This window comes from Asterias amurensis, chromosome 2, assembly GCF_032118995.1.
Source record: "Asterias amurensis chromosome 2, ASM3211899v1".
In the NCBI taxonomy this organism is placed as follows: domain Eukaryota; kingdom Metazoa; phylum Echinodermata; class Asteroidea; order Forcipulatida; family Asteriidae; genus Asterias; species Asterias amurensis.
The window spans coordinates 20,447,920-20,469,361 of NC_092649.1; the positions used below are offsets into that span (position 1 = coordinate 20,447,920).

Here is a 21,442-nt window from a genome sequence, read left to right on the forward strand (position 1 = left end):
GTTTTTCATTCGTGCAATAGTGCAAATAATGTTCATTCGTTGAAAGATGAAATGTTCCATTCAACTCGGCTCCGCCTTGTTTAATAGAACATTCCATCTTTCAACTCATGAACATATTTGCACCATTGCACTCATAAACATTCATTATTTGTATACTATTGCAATGTCACAGCCCAAGTTTTTGCCAACCGAGATTGGAAAACTATGGAAAACCATGAATGCAAATCAAAAACAGATAGCCATAGATTGTAGAAATGGCTTAAAAAATAAGTTGATTTTATTGAAAACACATCAACAAGTCATATTTCAGCTCATGAAATGCTACAGAAAATAATGATTTTGGTCACAATTTCTTTTAACACAATTGATTGTTTTGCTACAATTTGGCGGGTCATGCCAACCGGTGCACTTTGTTTATCAACGATGGAAAGGTCTATAATATTATAAGGGAATAAAAGGGTAGCGAGGAGTTCTTACACAACTGTTTAAATGTGGCAGGGTTGTCCCCTTGTGATCGCACGGCAAGGACCCTGCAAGGTTTTTATTGGACGTTTAAGAACGAGTCACTACTCTTTTATTTCCATTCATATATGCCCTTTTGCCAAAAAAATGTTAAAACAATGCAAGTACAGACACTTTGACAGTTGAAAATTTGAGGTTTGAAATATTTGTTTCAAAAACTTTGTGAAGAGTCTGTTACGCACGCGCTTAGAAATAGATTATGCGCGCGCGCTTAAAAATAGATTACGCGATGTTACTAATAGCTATGAATTGCTTGACACGTGGAAGCCAGCCGTTTATAAACACTGGTCATTTTTAACTGTGGGTAATTTCAGACAGCGTACTAAGTTAGACCCAAACATGTTTAACTTTTACGAGCAGCAGGGGGTGATCGTAAAAATAAAACCCCTTTGCGTTCAGACAGCACTGAGTTAAACCCGATCCGGTTTATCTTTGGTTTTAAGAGGTCAAAGAAAACGCGACCCGTTACTCTAACATCCTGTTTATTGTCCTGTTCATTGGTCACCGTGTGTTTACGTAATGATTACGGAGGTCAATGGGTCGCCTGTTGTGAGTTAAACCGGATGTGGTCTTTTTTATTCTGTCCACACACAGTGTTAAAAGATAAACCCGAAGCGGTCTAAAGATAAACCCCCTCCCTGGACGGTTTATCTTTTGTGGGTTGAACTCAATTCGGACTAACTTTAGATCCGTTCAGACACACTGAGTTGAACTCGATCGAGTTGAACCATGAGTTAAACCAACTTTAGTACCGTGTCTGAACGCACCCTGTGTAATCACCCCAACGTGACGCGCTCTCCACCAATAGGAGTAGAGAAACTGTCTGGGGTATTTATAAACAAGAGATTTTGTAGATTTTACAAATAAGCAATGATTGTTTACACAGAAACTTTTACCCAGTTCTTGCTACATTCAAAGACATTTTCACTTTTAATATTTCTTTAAGTTTTGAAACACACTTAAGCTGTGTCAAAGGAAAAAAAACATAAAGAGAGTGCTTTTAATGAACAATTAAGATATTTAAATAAATATATAATTAAAACTAAATTTTATTACTCAAGAATTTCAAGGGAAAAAGCTGCATAATTGTACGTACTTTTACTAAATGTACTTTACATTATATATTGAACAATTGACGCAATTCAGTGCAGCACATTTGAAAAACAGCAGGCCTTAATTGTCTCAAGAATCCTTTGCAGGGAATTTTTATTATTATTTTTTTATTATTATAAATACTTTTAATGTTGAATCTGAAATGTACCTACAACAGTATCCTTCAAATTACATCATTTCAAATTTTGTTGTATATTTTTTTTACACAAAAACTGAAAGGAGAAGTACTTAAAACCTCCAGAGGACGATCAGAGCATACTGATCGAAACGTCGAGTTGAAACCAACGGTTCTTTTCAGAACCACCCCAACTCATTAGAGATAGTCATTACATGGTGTTACCGTAAACCTTTCTATATCGTATTTCCACCATGCAAAGTTTCAAATCCTACTTACATGTACATAAAACCTGCTTTTTTCAGTTTCTTTTTGAATCATGTAAAAAATTAGATCTTAGAGAAATGTAAATCTGCAATTGGAATCAATACAATACATTTGTGATGTATCTATATTTATTAGTTCTAAAGATTGCAATTAACCAATGCCCCCAAATTCTTGTCTATTTTTTGTTTGTTTCCATTTGAATATTTAACATGTTTAAAGGGAAGGTATACCTTCGATAATTACTGAAAAAAAAATAAAAATTAATCCATAAAAACTTACTTTGTAAGAAGTACTGCAGCTGTTATAATGATAATGTAATAATGATAATGTTGAACATTTTGAGGAAAACAAAAGTTTAAAGCAGTGGACACTATTGGTAATTACTCAAAATAATTATTAACATATAAACCTTACTTGGTAACGAGTAATGGGGAGAGGTTGGTAGTGTAAAACATTGTGAGAAACGGCTCCCTCTGAAGTGGAGTACTTTTCGAGAAAGAAGTAATTTTCCACGAATTTGATTTTCGAGACCTCAGATTAAGAGTTTGAGGTCTCGAAATCAAGCATCTGAAAGCACACAACCTCGGATGACAAGGGTGTTTTTCCTTTCATTATTATCTCGCAACTTCGACGACCAACTGAGGTCAAATTTTCACAGGTTTGTTATTTTATGCATTATGTTGAGATACACCAAGTCAGAAGACTGGTCTTTGACAATTAACAATAGTGTCCAGAGTTTATAATAGATGCTTAGTTTGCATCTGGATAAATAATATTTTTTTTGGTTTTACCCTTACATACATGTAGATGTGTGTAAGCACTGTATACTCAGTACTTTCCAGTGTTCTGGGAAAAAAAATCACAGGCATATTACTTGGGTGCAACCTTTGCAATTTAGAGCAGTGTTTTACCAACTATCCAACGAAAGATTGCCTGGTAGGTAGAGGCAGTTCGAATCCTATATTTTAGCAGTAATTTAATGCATTTGCATCAGAGAGAAATAACAAATCATTTATATATAACAGGTGTATCAGAACTGCAGCGTTGATAATGTAAAAAAAAAAAATTGAAAAAACGATCCCCCCACTTAGGTTTTAGAGAAAGGGCTTCAAACAAATTTCAATCTGAGAAACATTCCATGCATGATATGTCTCTCAGATTGTGTATTCCAATTGCAGGCTATTCTTCCTGCGAGGATAAAAACCGCTCTGGATTTTTGGCAATATCTTAATAAAAAAAAGCTACTAACCTTTTTTAATGAAATTTTGCCAGGTTAATATGTTTGTACATTGTATGCATGTACATTGATACAGGATTTAAAAAACAGAACGGTTAAAAAACCCAAAAGAATACTTTGCCTTTAAAGGAACATTTTCGGAATTGGTTTTTGCTAACAAAACAGTTACTGGCAGTGTAAGCATTTTATGATATCCAACTTACATGTATACATAAACTGAAAAACCAATAGACGTTTGAGATCAAAAGGCCATCTGGGTCAAAACAAAACAGTGAAAAGTCCAAACTTTGTTGTCCTTTCACCTGAAGAGCAACTTGCCTAACTTCACAACTATGCTAAAACAAAGCAAAGGGCCCCTGCTTAATTGCTGTAGTGTGAACAGGGCAACATAAGCAGTTGTTGTTGTGTTTTTATGGTAGCAATATCCTCAGTGAAGTTTAAATAAACGGAGCATTTTATAATCACACTGTTGTAATAATCTGTAATTGTCTATCCTAACTTCTTATAGTAGTGCTTCATCACACCTGGTGTAAAACTTTTCTTATTTTAACGGCAGTTATACAAAGCTGTGTTTGAAATTATATTATGGCACCCATTTGCGTAAAGACATCCCAGTATGTAGAAAACACATTAAATGGTACCACTTTGCACGATTGACGTTTTCCAAGTGTTTCAACAAATGAATGGTTTGAAACAGTACTGAAGTTTCTATGTTTGTTTATATTGAAATGTCATCATCTAAAGGGAACAGACTATCGTTGATGCTACGAAGCATCTCGCGCGCTTTTCTTTGTCTCTTGCGATAGAAGAATATTCCGCAGACTGTACAAAGTAAGACAACGATAGCAAGACCAACACAGCTCCCAATAGTCACCTTCCGATGGTTTGCTTCATGGGATGCGTCCTTGGGGGTTGGGGCATCACAGCTCAGACTGTGGGTGGGGACACCGAAGATGCCCTGCCCGGCAAGTTGGGGCGGGCTTTGGCACTTAGGTGGAGGCTGACTAGAGTTGAAAACTTGCGTTACTTGCTTTGGTGTGTAACGTTTTTCAATCCTTTGAACGAAATCTCGAAGGTGACAATCACATGCCCATGGATTGTCGCTTAGATCAATTTCAAGATTGCCACTAAGCTGTATTGAATCAAGGATGTTGTGAAATAGCGTCGTCAGTTTATTATTTGAAAGGTCCAGCTGATGGATATTTTCAAGTCCGTCAAATCCATTCTCCTCGATGCTACTCAGTTTTGAGTCGGCGATGACTAGTTTCCTAAGATTTGTTGCATTCTGGAAAGAGAATGCGGGTATTTCAGTGATTGATGTTTGTGAGTAGTGAAGCATTTCTAACTGTGGGAGTTCTGCCAATGTGTGCGTAGGAATTTCTATCAGGGCGACGTTGTTGTCCAAATAGAGCTCCTTCAACTCTGGAACATATTGGAAGTCCCCTGGTTGGACAGAGCGAAGCTGGCAGCTAGTGAGATAGATTTTATCCAATTGTGGGATGGGCTTGAAGGCAAGGGATGGAACAATTCCAAGTGGGTTATCATGAAAGTTCAAGGTTGTCAGTTTATGCAGTCCTGAGAATGTAGCTTCGGTGAAGCTGGTAGCGGCCAGCAAATTTCCGCCGAGCTCTAGATCCGTCAGTGCGTAAAGTTGACTGAAGGTTTCATCCCCGATAGTTCTTAAGGCGTGGTTGTTCTCTAAGCTAAGCATCTGGAGATGGTGTAAGCCGCTGAAAGACCGATAATCACCCAGCACCGATAGATGGTTGTAACGAAGGTAAAGAATGTGAAGATTCTCCAAACCCTGAAATGCGTTCGCTGGAATATCCGTCAGAGCGTTGAAACTCAACGACAGCCAGTAAAGCAGCGTCAGACCAACAAACTGTCTTGGGTGTAGCTGCTGGAGCTTATTGTAGTACAAGTACAAGTGTGTCACTCTGCCAAGACCGTCAAATGCGTTAGGCGCTATAGTCTCAATATTATTGTAGTCTAGATGAAGTGACTTGAGTTGTGGAAGGCCGTGGAAGGCGTTGTCGTCAATGATCTCCAAGTTGCCCTCTCTCAGATGAAGCTCTTGTAAACTGTTGAGATTGTGAGGGAGGAATGTATAACCTGGTAGGTTAGTGAAGCGATGGTTGGGGAATTTCAGGATCGTAGTCTCTTCCGGAATGTCAACTGGAATTAGTGCAGCGTCGGGACAGGTGACTGTTTGCTGGTCACATTGGCAGAGGTCTGGGCATGCCAGGCTGACCTGCAAGTCTGAGACAAGGAACAGCCCAACTAAGCACCAGAGAAAGCCACTATTGGTTCTTGTGTAAGGTTCTTTTCTCCATGGAAACGCCTTCATGATCGTGGAAAGTGTCGACGGTATTTGGAAAGAAGTTACTCACTTTCAGTTTCTTTCCGTTGAAGATATCTGTTTTGGTTGTCTTTTATGGTCTTGATGGGCTTGTGACTTGGCAGTAGATTGATCTTGCTTCAGATTCTGTGACAGACAAAAAATAAAATAAAAGTAAAACCTTGTTAAAGACACCGGACACTATTGGTAATTGTCAAAGACCAGTCTTCTCACTTGGTGTATCTCAACATATGCATAACGTAACAAACCTGTAAAAATTTGAGCTCAATTGGTCGTCGAAGTTGCGAGATAATAATAAAAGAAAACACACCATTGTCACACGAAATTGTGTGCTTTCAAATGCTTGATTTCGAGACCTCAAATTCTGAGGTCTCAAAATCAAATTCGTTGAAAATTACTTCTTTCTTGAAAACTACGTCACTTCAGAGGGAGCTGTTTCTCACAATGTTTTATTTTATCAATCTCTCTCTCCCCATTACTCGTTACCAAATAAGGTTTTATGCTAATAATTATTTTGCGTAATTACCAATAGTGTCATCTGCCTTTAAATAGCGAGCACGGTCATAAAGAGGTCCTGCTTATAACGAGTACATTCTAAAGTCCTGAATCTCATTTCTGCTTTGTGATGCTTTGTACTTCTTTGTAACTGTCCTCTATTATCTGATATAAAGAGGTCAAGAGCACCGAACTCAAGCTCCGCTGCTTCTGTTCAGCAGAGTGTGAGTTTGAATCCCGGTCGTGACACTTGTGTCCTTGAGCAAGACATTTAACTTTAATTGCTTCTCTCCACCCAGGGGTTAACGGGTACCTGTGAGGGCAGAGATGGTTCTTGTGGTTGATTTAGCCGAGTAGCGCAAAAATTAATGTTGCACAGGCTGCATACTCCCCACCAGGGAGCTGAGATGGTTAAAGGGGTGATTTAAGGCCCAGTGACCAGGGGTAATAATGTGAAACGCTTTGGGACGCCCTCCGGGTGTGAAAAGCGCTATATAAAAACGGGTTAATATTATTATTATTATTATTATTGGCTAGTCCAGTCGACTGTACTTCCACCTTCAATATCACTGTGTAGTGAAGTTATTTTGAATCAACTAAGAGTGACAAATTCCAAGATATTTAGAAACCGCATGAAGGGCTTGGGTCTATTCTTATTTAAAATTAATTATTTAGACAGTATACATACTGTACACAGTGTGCTTGAAATGTTACTAGGTGGTGATTATATGGAAAACAAATTCAATTTAGTGGGAGTTTACCACTGTTGCAACAAACGGTGCATTAAATATATTATCACGAGAAGTAAGTTGAGTTAAAGGCAGTGGACACTATTGGTAGTTGTCAAAGACTAGCCTTCACAGTTGGTGTATCTCAACATGCATAAAATAACAAACCTGTGAAACTTTGAGCTCAATCGGTCTTCGAACTTGCGAGATAATAATGAAAGAAACAAACACTCTTGTCACACGAAGGTGTGTGCGTTTAGATAGTTGATTTCGAGACCTCAAGTTCTAAATCTGAGGTCTCGAAATCAAATTCGTGGAAAGTTACTTCTTTCTCGAAAACTATGGCACTTCAGAGGGAGCCGTTTCTCACAATGTTTTATACCATCAACCTCTCCCCATTACTCGTCACCAAGAAAGGTTTTATGCTAAAAATTATTTTGAGTAATTACCAATAGTGTTCACTGCCTTTAAAAGGGGGAAGGCAAAATTGGGCCTTGATAAAACATGTGTAATTGAACTTAAACTTGTAGCGAAGTCATTTCTGCACAAACAGATCATCTTAACAAAACAACATCCTGAGGTCTCCATTTCTGATGTGCATTTGTATTATTCACTTTCAAAGTAAATATCATGTACAAAGGTTTAATATTACAAGGAAGCAACAACGGTGATTGCCTCCATGCCCACTGGTCATTGCCTCCATGCCCACTGGTCATTGCCTCCATGCCCACTGGTCATTGCCCTGGTTGGTGCCCTTAAAAGTATTTGGTAGAAATTGACAATTTGGTCAATAGAGGGTGCCCTTTACTACAGTGAGAAAACGCCTTGCCGCCATGACCTTTCAAAACCGAAGCACACAGGTATGCATGTGAATAATAATAATAATAATAATAATAATAATAATAATAATAATAATAATAATAATAATAATAATAATAATAATAATAATAATAATAATAATAATAATAATAATAATAATAATAATAATAATAATAATAATAATAATAATAATAATAATAATAATAATAATAATAATAATAATAATAATAATAATAATAATAATAATAATAATAATAATAATAATAATAACCGTATTTATCACACGCCTTTTGCCAAAGGATACAAAGCGCCAGGTATTATTACTGCAAGGAGTGGGGTGAATTTTTGAGATATAAGACCTAATCCTTAAGCACCATGTAATGGTTTACAAGGTGCTATGGCGCAATATGCTGCCAATCCAGCCAGGAACACCGGGGCAAACCCCTTCTCTTTTTGATAAGTGCACTGGGTTCTTTTACATGCGTTTACACAACTCATAGGACCAACGGTTTTACGTCCCATCCGAAGGACGAAGCAATGGTTGTGTGTCTTGCTTAAGGACACAAGTGTCACGGCTGGGGATACAAACCCACACTCTGCTGATCAGAAACACCAGAGTTTGAATTCGGTGCTCTTAACCGCTCGGCCACGACACTCCCACGAATACATGAAACAATGTAATGTACTTAAGCCCTGATACTGTTTTTGCATGGAGGTAGCTAATCCTACTACCTCCATGGTTTTTATGACTTCAATTTGGTACGCAGTACAGAAAGAACCACGGACCACTGCCGTGTACACCATAGAGGTAGAGATTCTGTCATGACTGTAAAGCAGTATGCATACACATGAACCATGGACGAGCAGTATGTAGGAATAGACAAACCATACAAAATCAATGCAATATAAATACACACGCACCCACACCAAGAAAGGTCAGGTTGGTGTACATAATATGAGAGAACCATTTTTACAGGCCTGGCTACGTGGTATTTCTATCTCCATGGAACTCTAGGCCTTACAGGCCATGGCCTCCGTTGCCCTGGTCTTGGCCTTAGCACAAAGTAAGGGCCTTAGTGCCACTCCAAAAAAGTCCCATAGACTTTCAGATTTTACAATGGCAGCTGTGCCCTTTGCAAAATGAAAATTAATGGCCTTGCCCTATCAAAGATGAAATTCCAGGCCTGCTTTCATATACACATGTATTACAAAGAGAATCAACGAACACATCAGGATGGCCTTGACAGGATATGAAGATCTAAAGGACAAGATCATAACACGTAGCTGAAATTACCTTCACTTTGTACTTCCTTCCTGGAATTCTGCGAATTCAGTGAAATATCACTCTATGGTACAGCATTAAACTGCACCTTTTCCATATATACATGTACAGTACCGGTACTATACATGTACTTCACTAAAATACACGTACATTGTAGGCCTACCAGTCACAAGGTGAAGTCACAGTGAACGAGCATGAATGTAACAGTTCTTTCAGTACCTTTACATCTAATTGTTCTCCCCTAAATACAATAATGTCTGATGGTCTTCTGGGCAGAATTATCAGAGCAGTGCTGGGTACGCATGAAGCAATTGTTTGTTTTTCTGCAGGTCGAGGGGTCCAACAGCTTGTAGAGCGTACCATTATTACACTAGGGGTGTTTTCATTGTTGTTGTGGGAGGGGTTAAATGAGCTTGTTAACATGTACTTTTCATGTACCAGTAACATTCTAGACTTGTTGACAAGTAAAATGTTTGTACCTTTAACAATGGCCTGTCTAGTAATAGACTTGAATTAAAGTCTGCTATCCTTGAATCAGTGTCCATAAAATAAAATATAATGTACAAAGTATAGCTATGCATTTTGACAATAAACTATGACATGCAGACATGATGATGGATTTATGGGCCACAGCAAAAAGCTTTCAAAACAGCATGACAGACTCCATGGTCAGAATTCATCTGTTTGTTTGTTTGTTTGTTTGTTTGTTTGTTTGTTTGTTTGATTTTCCAAATATCACAATAAATAATCATAAAACATACAAGCAATAGGTACAAAGGGTGCAGAGGAGGGCACCAGGAAAAAGCCTAGGCTTATACAGGGCCAGCCTTTAGACTATAAATAAATTGGTTTTAGTTTACAGCTTTTCACATCGAGATGTTGACGATCAGAACAACTTGTCAAACGAAGTTGTCTCAGCTCCTTCCAAGAACCAAATCAAAGCTAACGAATTCTCAAAAACACTCTTAGAGCAGTTATATGTCCTGCAGGAAGAATACTCTGTATTGGAACACACAATCAGAAATGTATATAACATTCAGATTAATATTGGAACACAATCCCGAGGCCAGTGGTTTTAGCATCAGGCCAGTTAACTCATGACCGGCTTGTCAAAAAAACTGTTAAAACTTTTGAGCAATAAACCAAATTCAAATTGGACCACAGACCTCGAGGCCAGTGGGTTTAGCTTCAGGCCAGTAAACTCATGACCAGGCCTGTCAAAAAAACTGTTACAACTTTTGAGCAACAAATTCAAATTGGACAACAGGCGTGAACAAAAAATCCTGGCTTAAAATGGCGTATTTATAAAAATTGGCCGAAAAATAAATTGTTCCCAAATCAGTCCAAATAACAAGTTTAACCCCTTGCAGTTTTACAACAAAAAATCCTGGCTCAAAAAGACCCTTTTTTTTATTTGCTTAAAAATAAAATGGTCCAAACTCAGTCAAAAGAACCCCTTGCAATATTTTCACCAAAAATTCTGACTCTAAAGGGTCCATTTTTAAATATTTGTCAAAAAATAAAATTAGTCAAAATAACAAGTTTAACCCATTGCAGTTTTTTAACAAAAAATCCTGGCTCAAAAAGACCCATTTTTTTTAAATTTGCTTTAATTAAAATGGTCCAAACTCAGTCAAGAGAACAAGTTTTACCCCTTTCAGTTATTTTAACAAAACATCCTGGCTCAAAATGGCCCATTTTCAAAAATTGGTTGGAAATAAAATGGTCACAAACCAGTCAAATCAACACGTTTAACCCCTTGCAGTTTTTTAAACCAAAAATCCTGGCTCAAAAAGACCCATTTTTTTAAAATTGGCCAAAAAATTAAAATGGTCACAAATCAATCAGAAGAACAAGTTTAACCCCTTGCAGTTGTTTAAAAGAAAATCCTGGCTCAAAATGGCTTAGTTTTTAACAAACCTGTGAAAATTTGAACTCAATTAGTCGTTGAAGCTGCGAGATAATAATAAAAGAAAAAAGCACCCTTGTCACACAAAGTTGTGTGCTTTCAGATGCTTCATTTTGAGACCACAAATTCTAAATCTGAGGTCACGAAATCAAATGCGTGGAAAATTACTTCTTTCTCAAAAACTTCATTACTTCAGAGGGAGCTGTTTCTCACAATGTTTTATACTGTCAACCTCTCCCCATTACTCGTTACCAAGTAAGGTTTCATGCTAATAATTATATTGAGTAATTTCCAATAGTGTCCACTGCCTTTAAAGTGATATATGGTCGACACTTACTGTGTGGTTAAGGTTTGTAGTCATCTCTCTAATGAATTCGGAGCTCTACAAGTTGGAGATAAATGGTCACCATCATCATCATGTCGGTTTTAAGGCAGATGTCCAGTCTGTTCTGGGTTGGTCATTCTTTTTATATCATCTGGACAGGAAATTGTTCGATCAGGGCATTTTTGTCAAGGCCATTGTTTCAGGACATTTCAGTTCAGGGATGAGTCCTCTATGAGCTTCCTGAATGACCTTAGCACCTTATGCCAACCTATTACAAGAAAAAAATACCTTGAAATTAATATCCAAAAAGAAATTTTGTTATGTTACGGTCTTTTCAACACAATTTTTGTTTTCCATTTATGCAAAATGTACATACAAGTAATTATATACAGTTATAATTATCTTACAGGCCTGTATGCTTCGTTTTTGAAAGAAGAGGGCACCGAGGCAATTTCTCCTTGATAAAAGGGCACCCTATGAGGAAATTGTAAATTTCCACTGTAGAATTTCCAAGGGCACCAAGGCAATGAACAGGAGGCATGAAGGCCGTCGCCTTTGTTGCCTCCGTGAAAGACAAATAAAGGACTACTAGAATAAAAATTATTTGAGACACAATGAAACAAAGCCAAATATGAAGGCATATTCAAAACACAGTAAATTGTATTATTAAGTTAACAACATAGTGGAATCTCATCATAACTTAACATAACTTACAGGACAAACAAACTATTATTCAAGGGAAAACCCACATAGTTAAGCAGGGACTGAAAACACAAATCTCATAGTGCCCCTCTCCGTGACTCAAATCGAGGTCTAAGAGGTGAAAGGCATGCAAAGAAACTATTAGCTAACCCCAACTACCTGGGTTGAGTCCTGGATTCATTTTTCTACAACTCTGCCTTGGTCTGTCATGGCCTAGCAGTTATGAACACCAGACTCAAGCTTTGGTATTTCTGATCAGCAGAGTGTTGGTTCGAGTCCAAGTTATGACACTTGTGTCTTGAGTAAACCCCATAACCATAATGCTTCGTCCTTCGGATGGGATGTAAAGCCATTGGTCCCGTGTGTTATCTAACGCACATAAAGAACTCAGTGCATTATCAAAAAGAGAAGGGGTTCGCCCTGTGTTCCTTGGTCTGTCATGGCCTAGCAGTTAAGAACACCAGACTCAAGCTTTGGTATTTCTGATCAGCAGAGTGTGGGTTCGAGTTCCAGTTATGACACTTGTGTCTTGAGCAAAGCCCTTGACCATAATGCTTTGTACTTCAGATGGGATGTAAAGCCGTTGGTCCCGTCTGTTATCTAACACACATAAAAGAACTCAGTGCATTATCGAAAATAGAAGGGGATCGCCCTGTGTTCTTGGTTTGATTGGCAGCATGTTGCGCCACAGCATCTTGTTAACCATTACATGATGCTACATGTATTTAACATGAGTAGGTCTCATGATTCAGGTCCCACATTAGATGTAGGCATCCGCTCGTCAATACTGAGCATGGACTGGGCCTGGGGAGTTGTCCTCTCTCTTGCAGCTGCGACTGTGGCTTAGAAGTCTGATTTTTGCATGGCAGGCTCTGCCACAGTCTTTTAGGAAAATACTGAATGTTGAAGTGCCTTGATTGGCATGAAGTGACGGATATGAGTGCTATACAAGGCACCACTATTGTTATTACTATTATTATTATTATTATTAAGTATTGGTTGTTGAAATTGATTCTTTGCAATACTTTACAGCTCCTTGTCAGTTTGGCAGTGATGTTACAGATGAGTTGGAAGCTCTATTTAATGAGACATCACCTCTGGTTGATAGAAGAAAGAGAATAAAGCTTCAAGAAGACCATCTTGATGGAGGCTTTGAAGCTGATGATGATCAACAGCAAAGTAAGGTTCTTGAAATGCTTATAGATATTAATTTCTTCTTTTTTTCTTTTTTATAATAAAAGGTTCATCACGCAGTGATGCTCATGGCGCTCCAACATTATTATTCCTGGTCACTGGGCCTTAAATCATTCCTTAAACCATCTCAGCTCCCTGGGGAGTATACAGCCTTGTGCAATAAATGCGCTACTCGGCTAAATCAATCACAAGAACCATCTCTGCCCTCACATGTACCCACCTACCCCTGGGTGGAGAGAAGCAATTATAGTTAAGTGTCTTGCTCAGGGACACAAGTGTCACGACCGGGATTCGAACCCACACTCTGCTGAACAGAATCACCAGAGCTTGAATTCTGGTGCAGCCTTAATTGAAGATAGTCGCATTGCCAGACACACCAGGTCGATTCCCTTCTCTTTGTGATAAATGTGTATTTTTTGTTATACGTGCGATGACAGTTGTTATAACAACACACTGGACCTACAGCTTTACGTCCCATCTGACGAAGCAGTGGGTAAGTGTCTTGCTTAAAGGCAGTGGACACTATTGGTAATTGTCAAAGACTAGCCTTCACAGTTGGTGTATCTCAACATATGCATAAAATAACTAACTTGTGAAAATGTGAGCTTAATCGGTCATCGAAGTTGCGAGATAATAATGAAAGAAAAAAACACCCTTGTCATAAGAAGTTGTGTGCGTTTAGATGGTTGATTTCGAGACCTCAAGTTCCAAATCTGAGGTCTCAAAATCAAATTCATTTTCTTTCTCAAAATTCAAATTCTTTCTCAAAAACTATGGCACTTCAGAGGGAGCCGTTTCTCACAATGTTTTATACCATCAACCTCTCCACATTACTCGTCACCAAGTAAGGTTTTATGCTAATAATTATTTTGAATATTTACCAATAGTGTCCACTGCCTTTAAGGACACAAGTGTCATGTCTCCCGAACCCACACTCCCTTGAACAGGTCAGAGCTTGAGTTCGGTAGCGGCGCTCTAAACCCTTCTGACACGACACCTCCTTGGTCTGGGGCACTCTGCACTGTGCTAAACATGTGTTTCATGATTAGATGAACATGGTGTATTGCAATAATAATAGTAATTATATAGCGCATTTTACAATAATGTTTCAATTCACTTACATTAGTGCGCTGGTCATTGTGTAAACATAGAGCTAGCTCTATGGTGTAAATAGCATTCCTGTAATATTTCTCAGCTAACTGGGGAGTATACAACCCTGGGCTGGTGTGGTCCTCCAAAGGCTTTATCAACACAATATGTACCCTCGCAGGTACTCATTTATACCCCTGAAGAGAAGTAGTTATCATGAAATGTCTTGCTCAAGTGTCATGACCGGGATTCAAACCTACACAGCCAGAAACCAGCATTGTATGAGAGCGTGCCATCAGAAGAAGTTTGTATCCAAGTCACCATATGGGAGGACAGAGTCTCGGGGGGGGGGGGAGGATCTCCTTCTACACCGGCATTATCCCAAAGTCACTCTTGTAAATTTTCTATTTTTCAACTTATAATTTATTACTAGTTAATTAATCATTACTCGTTTTTATTTTACCAGGAATCTTGATGGACACAGAGAGTTCCAGTTGCCATAGTTACATTGCCATGGATGACAGTGACTTGAGCAGTTGTGAGCTAGACTTGTACGATTCAGCACCTGGACAATCTCAGACACACAAGGAAAATGTGAAACAACCAAATCATACCTCATCAGAGTCAGGAGACTCGGTAAAGTCTACTAACTTCCCTCTGCATCAGACCACCAAAGCCTCAACATCCTCTCGAACTCTGACAGAAAGTTCAAAGCCCGCTGAGGCAGAGACGAAATTCCGCTCAGACACAAAGTTGTCCGGCATCATATCAAAACATAATGAGATTAGGGACTGGTTGAGATATCTTCCAAACTCGTTGGCCGTTGAAACACAGGTACTTGGAAAGAGGAATAAATCGACAATGGATGGGTTGTCCGTGGACGATACACATCAAAGAGAAGTAAAAAATGTTGACTCTTTGGATATGAACAGTTCTTTATCAACCAAATCAGACAACACTGAAAGGGACAGGGTCAGGTCAAAGGTCAGAGGTCATCAATCTCCAAATAAGAAGCAGACTGTTGAAAGCAGATTAGAGTCACATGCTAAAAAACAATCCATACGTAACACTTGTCATCAAGACACAAAACCTGATGAGCTCTCGGAATTAAACAGCTCATTTGCCGAGTCGGACAAAACGGAAGAGTATAAATTCAGCTCCAGTCAAGAATTATTCCCAGAAGAGAAAGTGCAAGACTCGTCTAGCGAGGAGGTTCAAATCCACCCTGGAAACAGTGACTCGAGAAGGTATCAAGGAATTTTAGACGTTGACGACAGCGGTGAAGCTAAAGATAAGATCAATGATGATTCAGGGTTTCCAACCAGTTCGGACTCAATTAGAGGTAATGAAGCCTTAGAACGTGGTAATTTGAGATTGAATGTTGCATCTGATCCAACCCAACCTTCCTTACATCGCAATAGCTCCCCATTACAGTCACCTAATAGAATCAATAATTTACAATCATCAGACGTGCATCAATTACCATCCAAATCCAAAGAACCATTGTTACCGAAGACAGCAACGCAATCATTTGCTGATAACAATGGGCAGTCTCAAGACACCAATTATTCAGGGGAGACATTCTTGCCTAGCTCTCAAGGTTCTCTTATCTCACAAGCTTCATCTGATTTTGACATCCCGTGCACCCCAGAGGGTAAGAAACTACACCCTTCACAAGTTGAGGAGGTGAGGGTTATGATAGCGAGAGGAGACTCGATTCCTCTGGTGTCATGTAAAAAGAAAATCGAATCAGATTAATAGTGAGATTCAAAATGGAGATTCCATTGGGAAATATCTCTTGTGAATATGTGAATTGCTTTGGTTCTTATTAATGAATTTGTTGTTAATTTCATTATGTAGTTGTCTTTAGTGAGCTTGACTACATGGCCTCACCACACCAAACAGCAGTTACAGACACATTCGTTAAAGCACTGAACTAAGTTGTTCAGCTTTTAAAGACACTGGACACCTTTGGTAATTGTCAAAGTCCAGTCATCTCTCTTTGTGTATCTCAACATGTGCAATAAATAAATAAATAAACCTGTTAAACTCAATTGGATGTTGAAGTTGCAAGATAATAATGGAAGAAAAAATACCGTTGTCACACGAGGTTGTGTGCTTTCAGATGCTCGATTTCGGAACCTCAAAATCTAATTCTTGCTAAGGAAGTGGTAAATGTTTTTCTAAGAAAGGGAGAAATGACTATCACTTTAAAAGTATTATACTGCAAAACACCAATACTTTACTAAAAATTGACAATAATGACTAAAATGGAAGCCGCCAACATAGGGCTAGATAGCTTAGTTGGTAGAGCATTAATCTGGAGGTCATAGGTTCAAATCCCACTCTAGTCAATATGTCGTTGTTCAACCCCAACTCATTTAAAGTGTACCCAGTCAGTTTCCCTTGTGGTTTGTTATTTGAACAATGAAGTTATTGGTTCAATGTCGGAACCTCAAAATCTAACTCATGCTAGAGTTGGTAAATGTTTTTCTAAGCAAACGGAGAAATGAATATCACTTTAAAAGTATTATACTGCGAAACACCAATAGTTAATTTTAGAATAAACCCAGTCTGTTTCCCTTGTGGTTTATTATTTGATATCTGGACTAAAAAGTCGCATCACCTAAAGGTGATTCTCTGGCTGCCGCTTCCCAGGTTATATCATAGACTTGGGTGTGATCCCTGGCTATACATCAGTTAACGGTTGTATGGCTTCTGACTGGCACTTCCGAACAAAGATATTGACAAAATAGAAAGACCACCAACATAGGGCTAGATAGCTCAGTTGGTAGAGTGCAGGCATGTTAATCCGGAGGTCGTTGGTTCAAGTCCAGCTCTAGTAAATTTGTCTTTGTTAAACCCGAATCATTTAAATTTACCCTGCAGTCAGTTTCCCTTGTGGGTTGTTAATTGGATAATGAATTGATTTATTCACTATTCTTTCAAACTGTTCAAAGTTCTCGAATTAAATCATTTTAGACTCTGACTATGGTTGAATTTTACTACTTGTTCAATTTGATTATTAAACTGCAAATGTTGTACAACTAATTTCAGATGAATTTATTGTATTGACATGATTTAAAAATTCAATTTGTGCCAGTTTTGCGCAAAGCATTAGCAAATCAACTGAAAGAGTAACTGAACAATCTGACATTCGGTATTGTTTGAAATATTTTATAAGTTGTGGGAATTGTTACTGAAAGATTTATAATTGAAGCTTTCTGTCTTACTTTTAACAAGAGTTGATCAATTGAATAGTTTAATCAATGTGTGCTTGTGCATAATTAACTGCATTTAATTTTGAAATATCCATGCATTAAGTATTAATAGAGGTTTATAGAGGCTGGATCTATGTAACATAATGAATTGAGTTGTTTAAATTTTGTTGTGTTCAAATCGAAAATACATCTCGAACATATGAATTGTAGCTATTTTAAATATTGTGTGCTATATGATGATTTTTCCAATGAGGAGAAGCTTACAGCCAAAATTATTTGTTTTAAAAAATGTGGATGCCACAAGAGTTAGGACTGTCTTATTTTGAGTTAAAGAGAAGGTACACGTTTGGTAATTGTCAAAGACCAGTGTCCTCACTTGGTGTATCCCCTCATAAGCATAAAATAACAAGCCTGTGTAAATTCTGGCTCAATTGGTCACCGAAGTTGTGAGAAAATGATGAGAGAAAAACACACTTGTTTGTAGCCTTGCTCAAGGCAGTCGAATTATTCACTCCGAAAAAAGACCGCCGCTGTATAAAAACCCACCCGTATTCACTGTGCGTAACATCGCACGACACGATGCCCCCGTACACTATCCGCATGCGGAGGCCGTTAGGCCGACAGCCTTGTCGGATCTGTATCTTCCCGTTTTAATGTGTTGTATTGAAAAAATTCCAATAGTGGACGAAATTGGGGGGCTCGAGGATATGCTAGTATGCAGCTCATGAATATGTATATCGTTCGTCAGACCTATCAGACAACACAGGATGTGAGGCAAATGAATTATTCATTTTGACGTCCAATCACGCACTTCCCTTATCACGACCTTTGGACCCTATCATGTGTCCGTGGTGGCGGTGTGTGAGGTAAACATGTCTCGTCTTTCGCGGGCATTATGGTAATGAGCTGACCGTGGGAACTCTTCGCTTATTATAGTAATGAGGTCAGTGGCTTCAACACAGATCCTACAAGGCTGTCGGCCTGACGGCCTCCGCATGCGGTTAGTGGTGTACGAGTGCGATGACTTGTGTGAACAGTATTCGTGCGATATGTGACAGTATGTATACGGGTGGGTCATTCGGTGTGATCGCACACACCATGTACAGGGTATACGGCGGGTGGGTTTACAGCTGCGTCTTTTCGGAGCGAATAATGCGACTGCCTTGAGCAAGGCTAACTTGTTTGACGAATTTGTGTGCTTTCAGATAGGAATCAAAGACTTCTGGCTAGAAGTCTTTTATTATTTTAGTGAGAAATTACCTCTTTCTCAAAAACTACGTCACTTCAGAGGGAGTGGTTTCCCACAATGCTTTATGCTATCAACAACTCTCCAATGCCAGTTACCAAGTCAGTTTTTAAGTTCATATTTGTTTTGAGTAATTACCAAAAAAAGAAACGTGTACCTTCCCTTTAAGTCCTAACTGAGGACTAGCCTTTTGTTAATATCTCGTAGGACTATTCCTAAGTTAGGACTAGCCCTAGGTTAGGACGAGCCCTAGGTTAGGACTAGCCCTAAGTTATTTGTGAAATCGAAACATGTTTAATTATAAGACTGTACAGAACAAATTGTTTCTATAAAGTAGTTGAAGTGTGTCCAGTATCGATTGAAAACAAACTAACTGGCATTTAAAACACAGACGAGATGTGTGGTTTTTATTTTAATTTATTTGAGTAAGTTTTTGTTATTTTTGGTTTGCGGTTACACCATGTGTGTGTACTTGCCAGGAAGTGTTTGTTTTCTTAGAGAACTGTATTCTACTACCGCGGAGTAGATGTTCGGGGATTCGGGAGACTTCTCACTGCTTTTTAACTATTACCTGGGCGGATGGTATACTAGGCTGGGACTACTACTTTAGATTTTAGGATCGTGATTAACTGTACTACCGCGGAGTCAGTTCTTGAATTGATCTCAACGTTTCGACTAGCTTGCTCTAAAATTTGCAGATCTTAAACTCAAGCACTTATTATCATTATCATTGACACAGCGATTGTTAATAATTGCTATTATTCTTAAATTTGTCTCAACGTTTCGACTAGCTTGCTCTTGTCATCGTCAGGAGAACAAACTCTACCTGGAAAGTAGATACTCACAGGTGTTACCGCAAACCAAATATATATTGATACCTCACTATGCAATGCCGCAAATCGGCCGAAAACTGTTCTTTTCCAAATCTTCTGAAATTTCACAACAATCTTTTTTTTTTAGTCGTCTACGGTGTAATTTTTTTTTAGATATTGCCTAAATTCGGATATAACGACGGTTCAAAATCAAGATTAAAATAAACATTCGAGACACATTGTTCCAGCAACCTGTAGTTGGAGGAAAATCGGAGAGAATTTTTTTTCGAGGATTAAAAAAAGTCAATTATAGTCCATAGAGGAATCCTCCATGATTAGCCAAACCCCAGCAAAAATACACCCATTGTCCGAATACGCTATCTAATCAGTTTTGTGACCTCTAGCGGGAACCAGTTGAGTACCCGTGTGGTCTTGGACATGCACCGGTGATTGGAACCAGTTAAAGCAACCGAAAGATGCCAGACTACCGCCTAACACCATATAAACATACGGTAGGGTCTGGGTACTTGACGGCCTGATGCCGTGACGCGATATTCAAAATGGCCACCAGCCATGCTTGGTTTATGTTAACACCGTGGATGTATTACGACAATTTAATGTGATTTAATATCTCTAGAGGTAAGCTTTATCGTGTAATTTAATTAAGTTCATAATGTAGAATAGGAATAGGCCTCATGGAAGCCATGTAAACACCTAGATTGTCATAAAACGGGTAATTTTGAGGCATTTTTGTTTTGCCTTCATGCATGTAAACAACGGCACTTGAAAGCGGGCTCCGGAGTTTAGCTGTATGTAAACGTTTGTCCCATTGTGAGTCATTGTGCTGTCAGTCAATGGTGAATAGCTGTCAATCAAATGAAACAATCAAGTTTTCTGTTTAGAGTATTATGGGTTACATCATCCTTAACCACTTGTAGTGTTCCTGAGTATTTCCGCGTCAATGCGTGAATAGTTTAGTATCTGATAATCTGATCAATGTTTGGGCCTGTGCCTGGGCCTACCCGTTTCTAGAATGCATGTAAACGTGAGCTGTTGTTAACTGCTTACCAAACATGTGGTTTCGTAAACAGAATTGGCAATCAACCTTAAAGGCACTTGACACTATTGGTAATTACTCAGAATAATTGATATCATACAAACTTACTTAGTAACGAGCAACGAGAGCTGTTGGTGATAGTATAATTGTAAGTCTGTAGTAATATAGTTCTTGAAAAGAGGTTATTTTCACTCAAGTATTAAAACACTTCAGTGAAGACTATTATTTACTAATCTGAAAGCACACACATTTGTGGGTATTTCTTTCTTCTCTTGCAACTCCGATAACTCATTGGGCCCAAGTTTTCACAGATTTGTTAATGTCAAGTGCCTTTTCAGATGCAATTTAAATAAAACCCTTAATCTCTTTTTAAAAGTTCGTGTAACTTTCTAATATTAACTATACTTACTAAAGTTAATTGTCTTAATGGTATTTTTGGTAATGTATACTGTTTTTCCACAAGAAAACTATTATTTTAACAGACATCACTAAACATGTTCTTCATTATGACTTTTTCATCTCCTGCCTCTGCCTACCCACATCAGAACAATACTAGCCACCATACCACGCTACCCTACCCCCGCCAACCACCCAGCCACCCAACCCAGCCACCCTACCCCGCCACCCTACCCCGCCACCCTACCCAGCCACCCTACCCAGCCACCCAACCTAAACCACCACACCCCATTACCCGTCCAACGCAACCCTCACCTGCAACAAACCCCAATGTATTCCCATCAGTTGTCAAATCAAACATTCCCAATGCAGTTTTTTATGTGAACTAATTTTCTATAACTACAGCGTAAGTCTTAAACTCAAATACTTGTCAAGTCCAAACCAAAGAGTTTCCCGTGTTATGCCAATGTTTCCTGACTAAACGCATTGCCCATACCAAAATCGTGTGCTTTCTACTCACAATAATTTTTTATTTTTTTAAGTCGGAACCAAAG

The 21,442-nt window shown here is 38.6% G+C and overlaps 2 protein-coding genes across 3 annotated transcripts in view; one reads left to right on the forward strand and one right to left on the reverse strand.

The window, feature by feature from the left end:
* LOC139953020 (uncharacterized) overlaps nucleotides 1–20,942 on the forward strand; it is a 52,748-nt gene extending 31,806 nt beyond the window's left edge. For both annotated transcript variants that reach the window (XM_071952420.1, XM_071952414.1), the window contains 2 exons: nucleotides 12,906–13,052; nucleotides 14,623–20,942. In XM_071952420.1, the coding sequence (XP_071808521.1) occupies nucleotides 12,906–13,052; nucleotides 14,623–15,914 (1,439 nt within the window). In that variant the 3' untranslated portion in view covers nucleotides 15,915–20,942. The remainder of the gene's footprint in view (nucleotides 1–12,905; nucleotides 13,053–14,622) is intronic.
* On the reverse strand, nucleotides 73–9,189 carry LOC139953035 (uncharacterized). The gene is made up of 2 exons (XM_071952433.1): nucleotides 8,950–9,189; nucleotides 73–5,739 (listed from the first exon to the last, which is right to left on the reverse strand). Exon 2 carries the CDS (start codon nucleotides 5,599–5,601, stop codon nucleotides 3,973–3,975), a length of 1,629 nt encoding a protein of 542 aa, XP_071808534.1. The 5' UTR covers nucleotides 5,602–5,739; nucleotides 8,950–9,189; the 3' UTR covers nucleotides 73–3,972.
* Nucleotides 20,943–21,442: the final 500 nt, after the last annotated feature.

Excerpts from the sequence above, each read along its gene's own strand:
- LOC139953035 (XM_071952433.1), bottom strand. The coding sequence starts at position 5,601 with ATGAAGGCGTTTCCATGGAGAAAAGAACCTTACACAAGAACCAATAGT.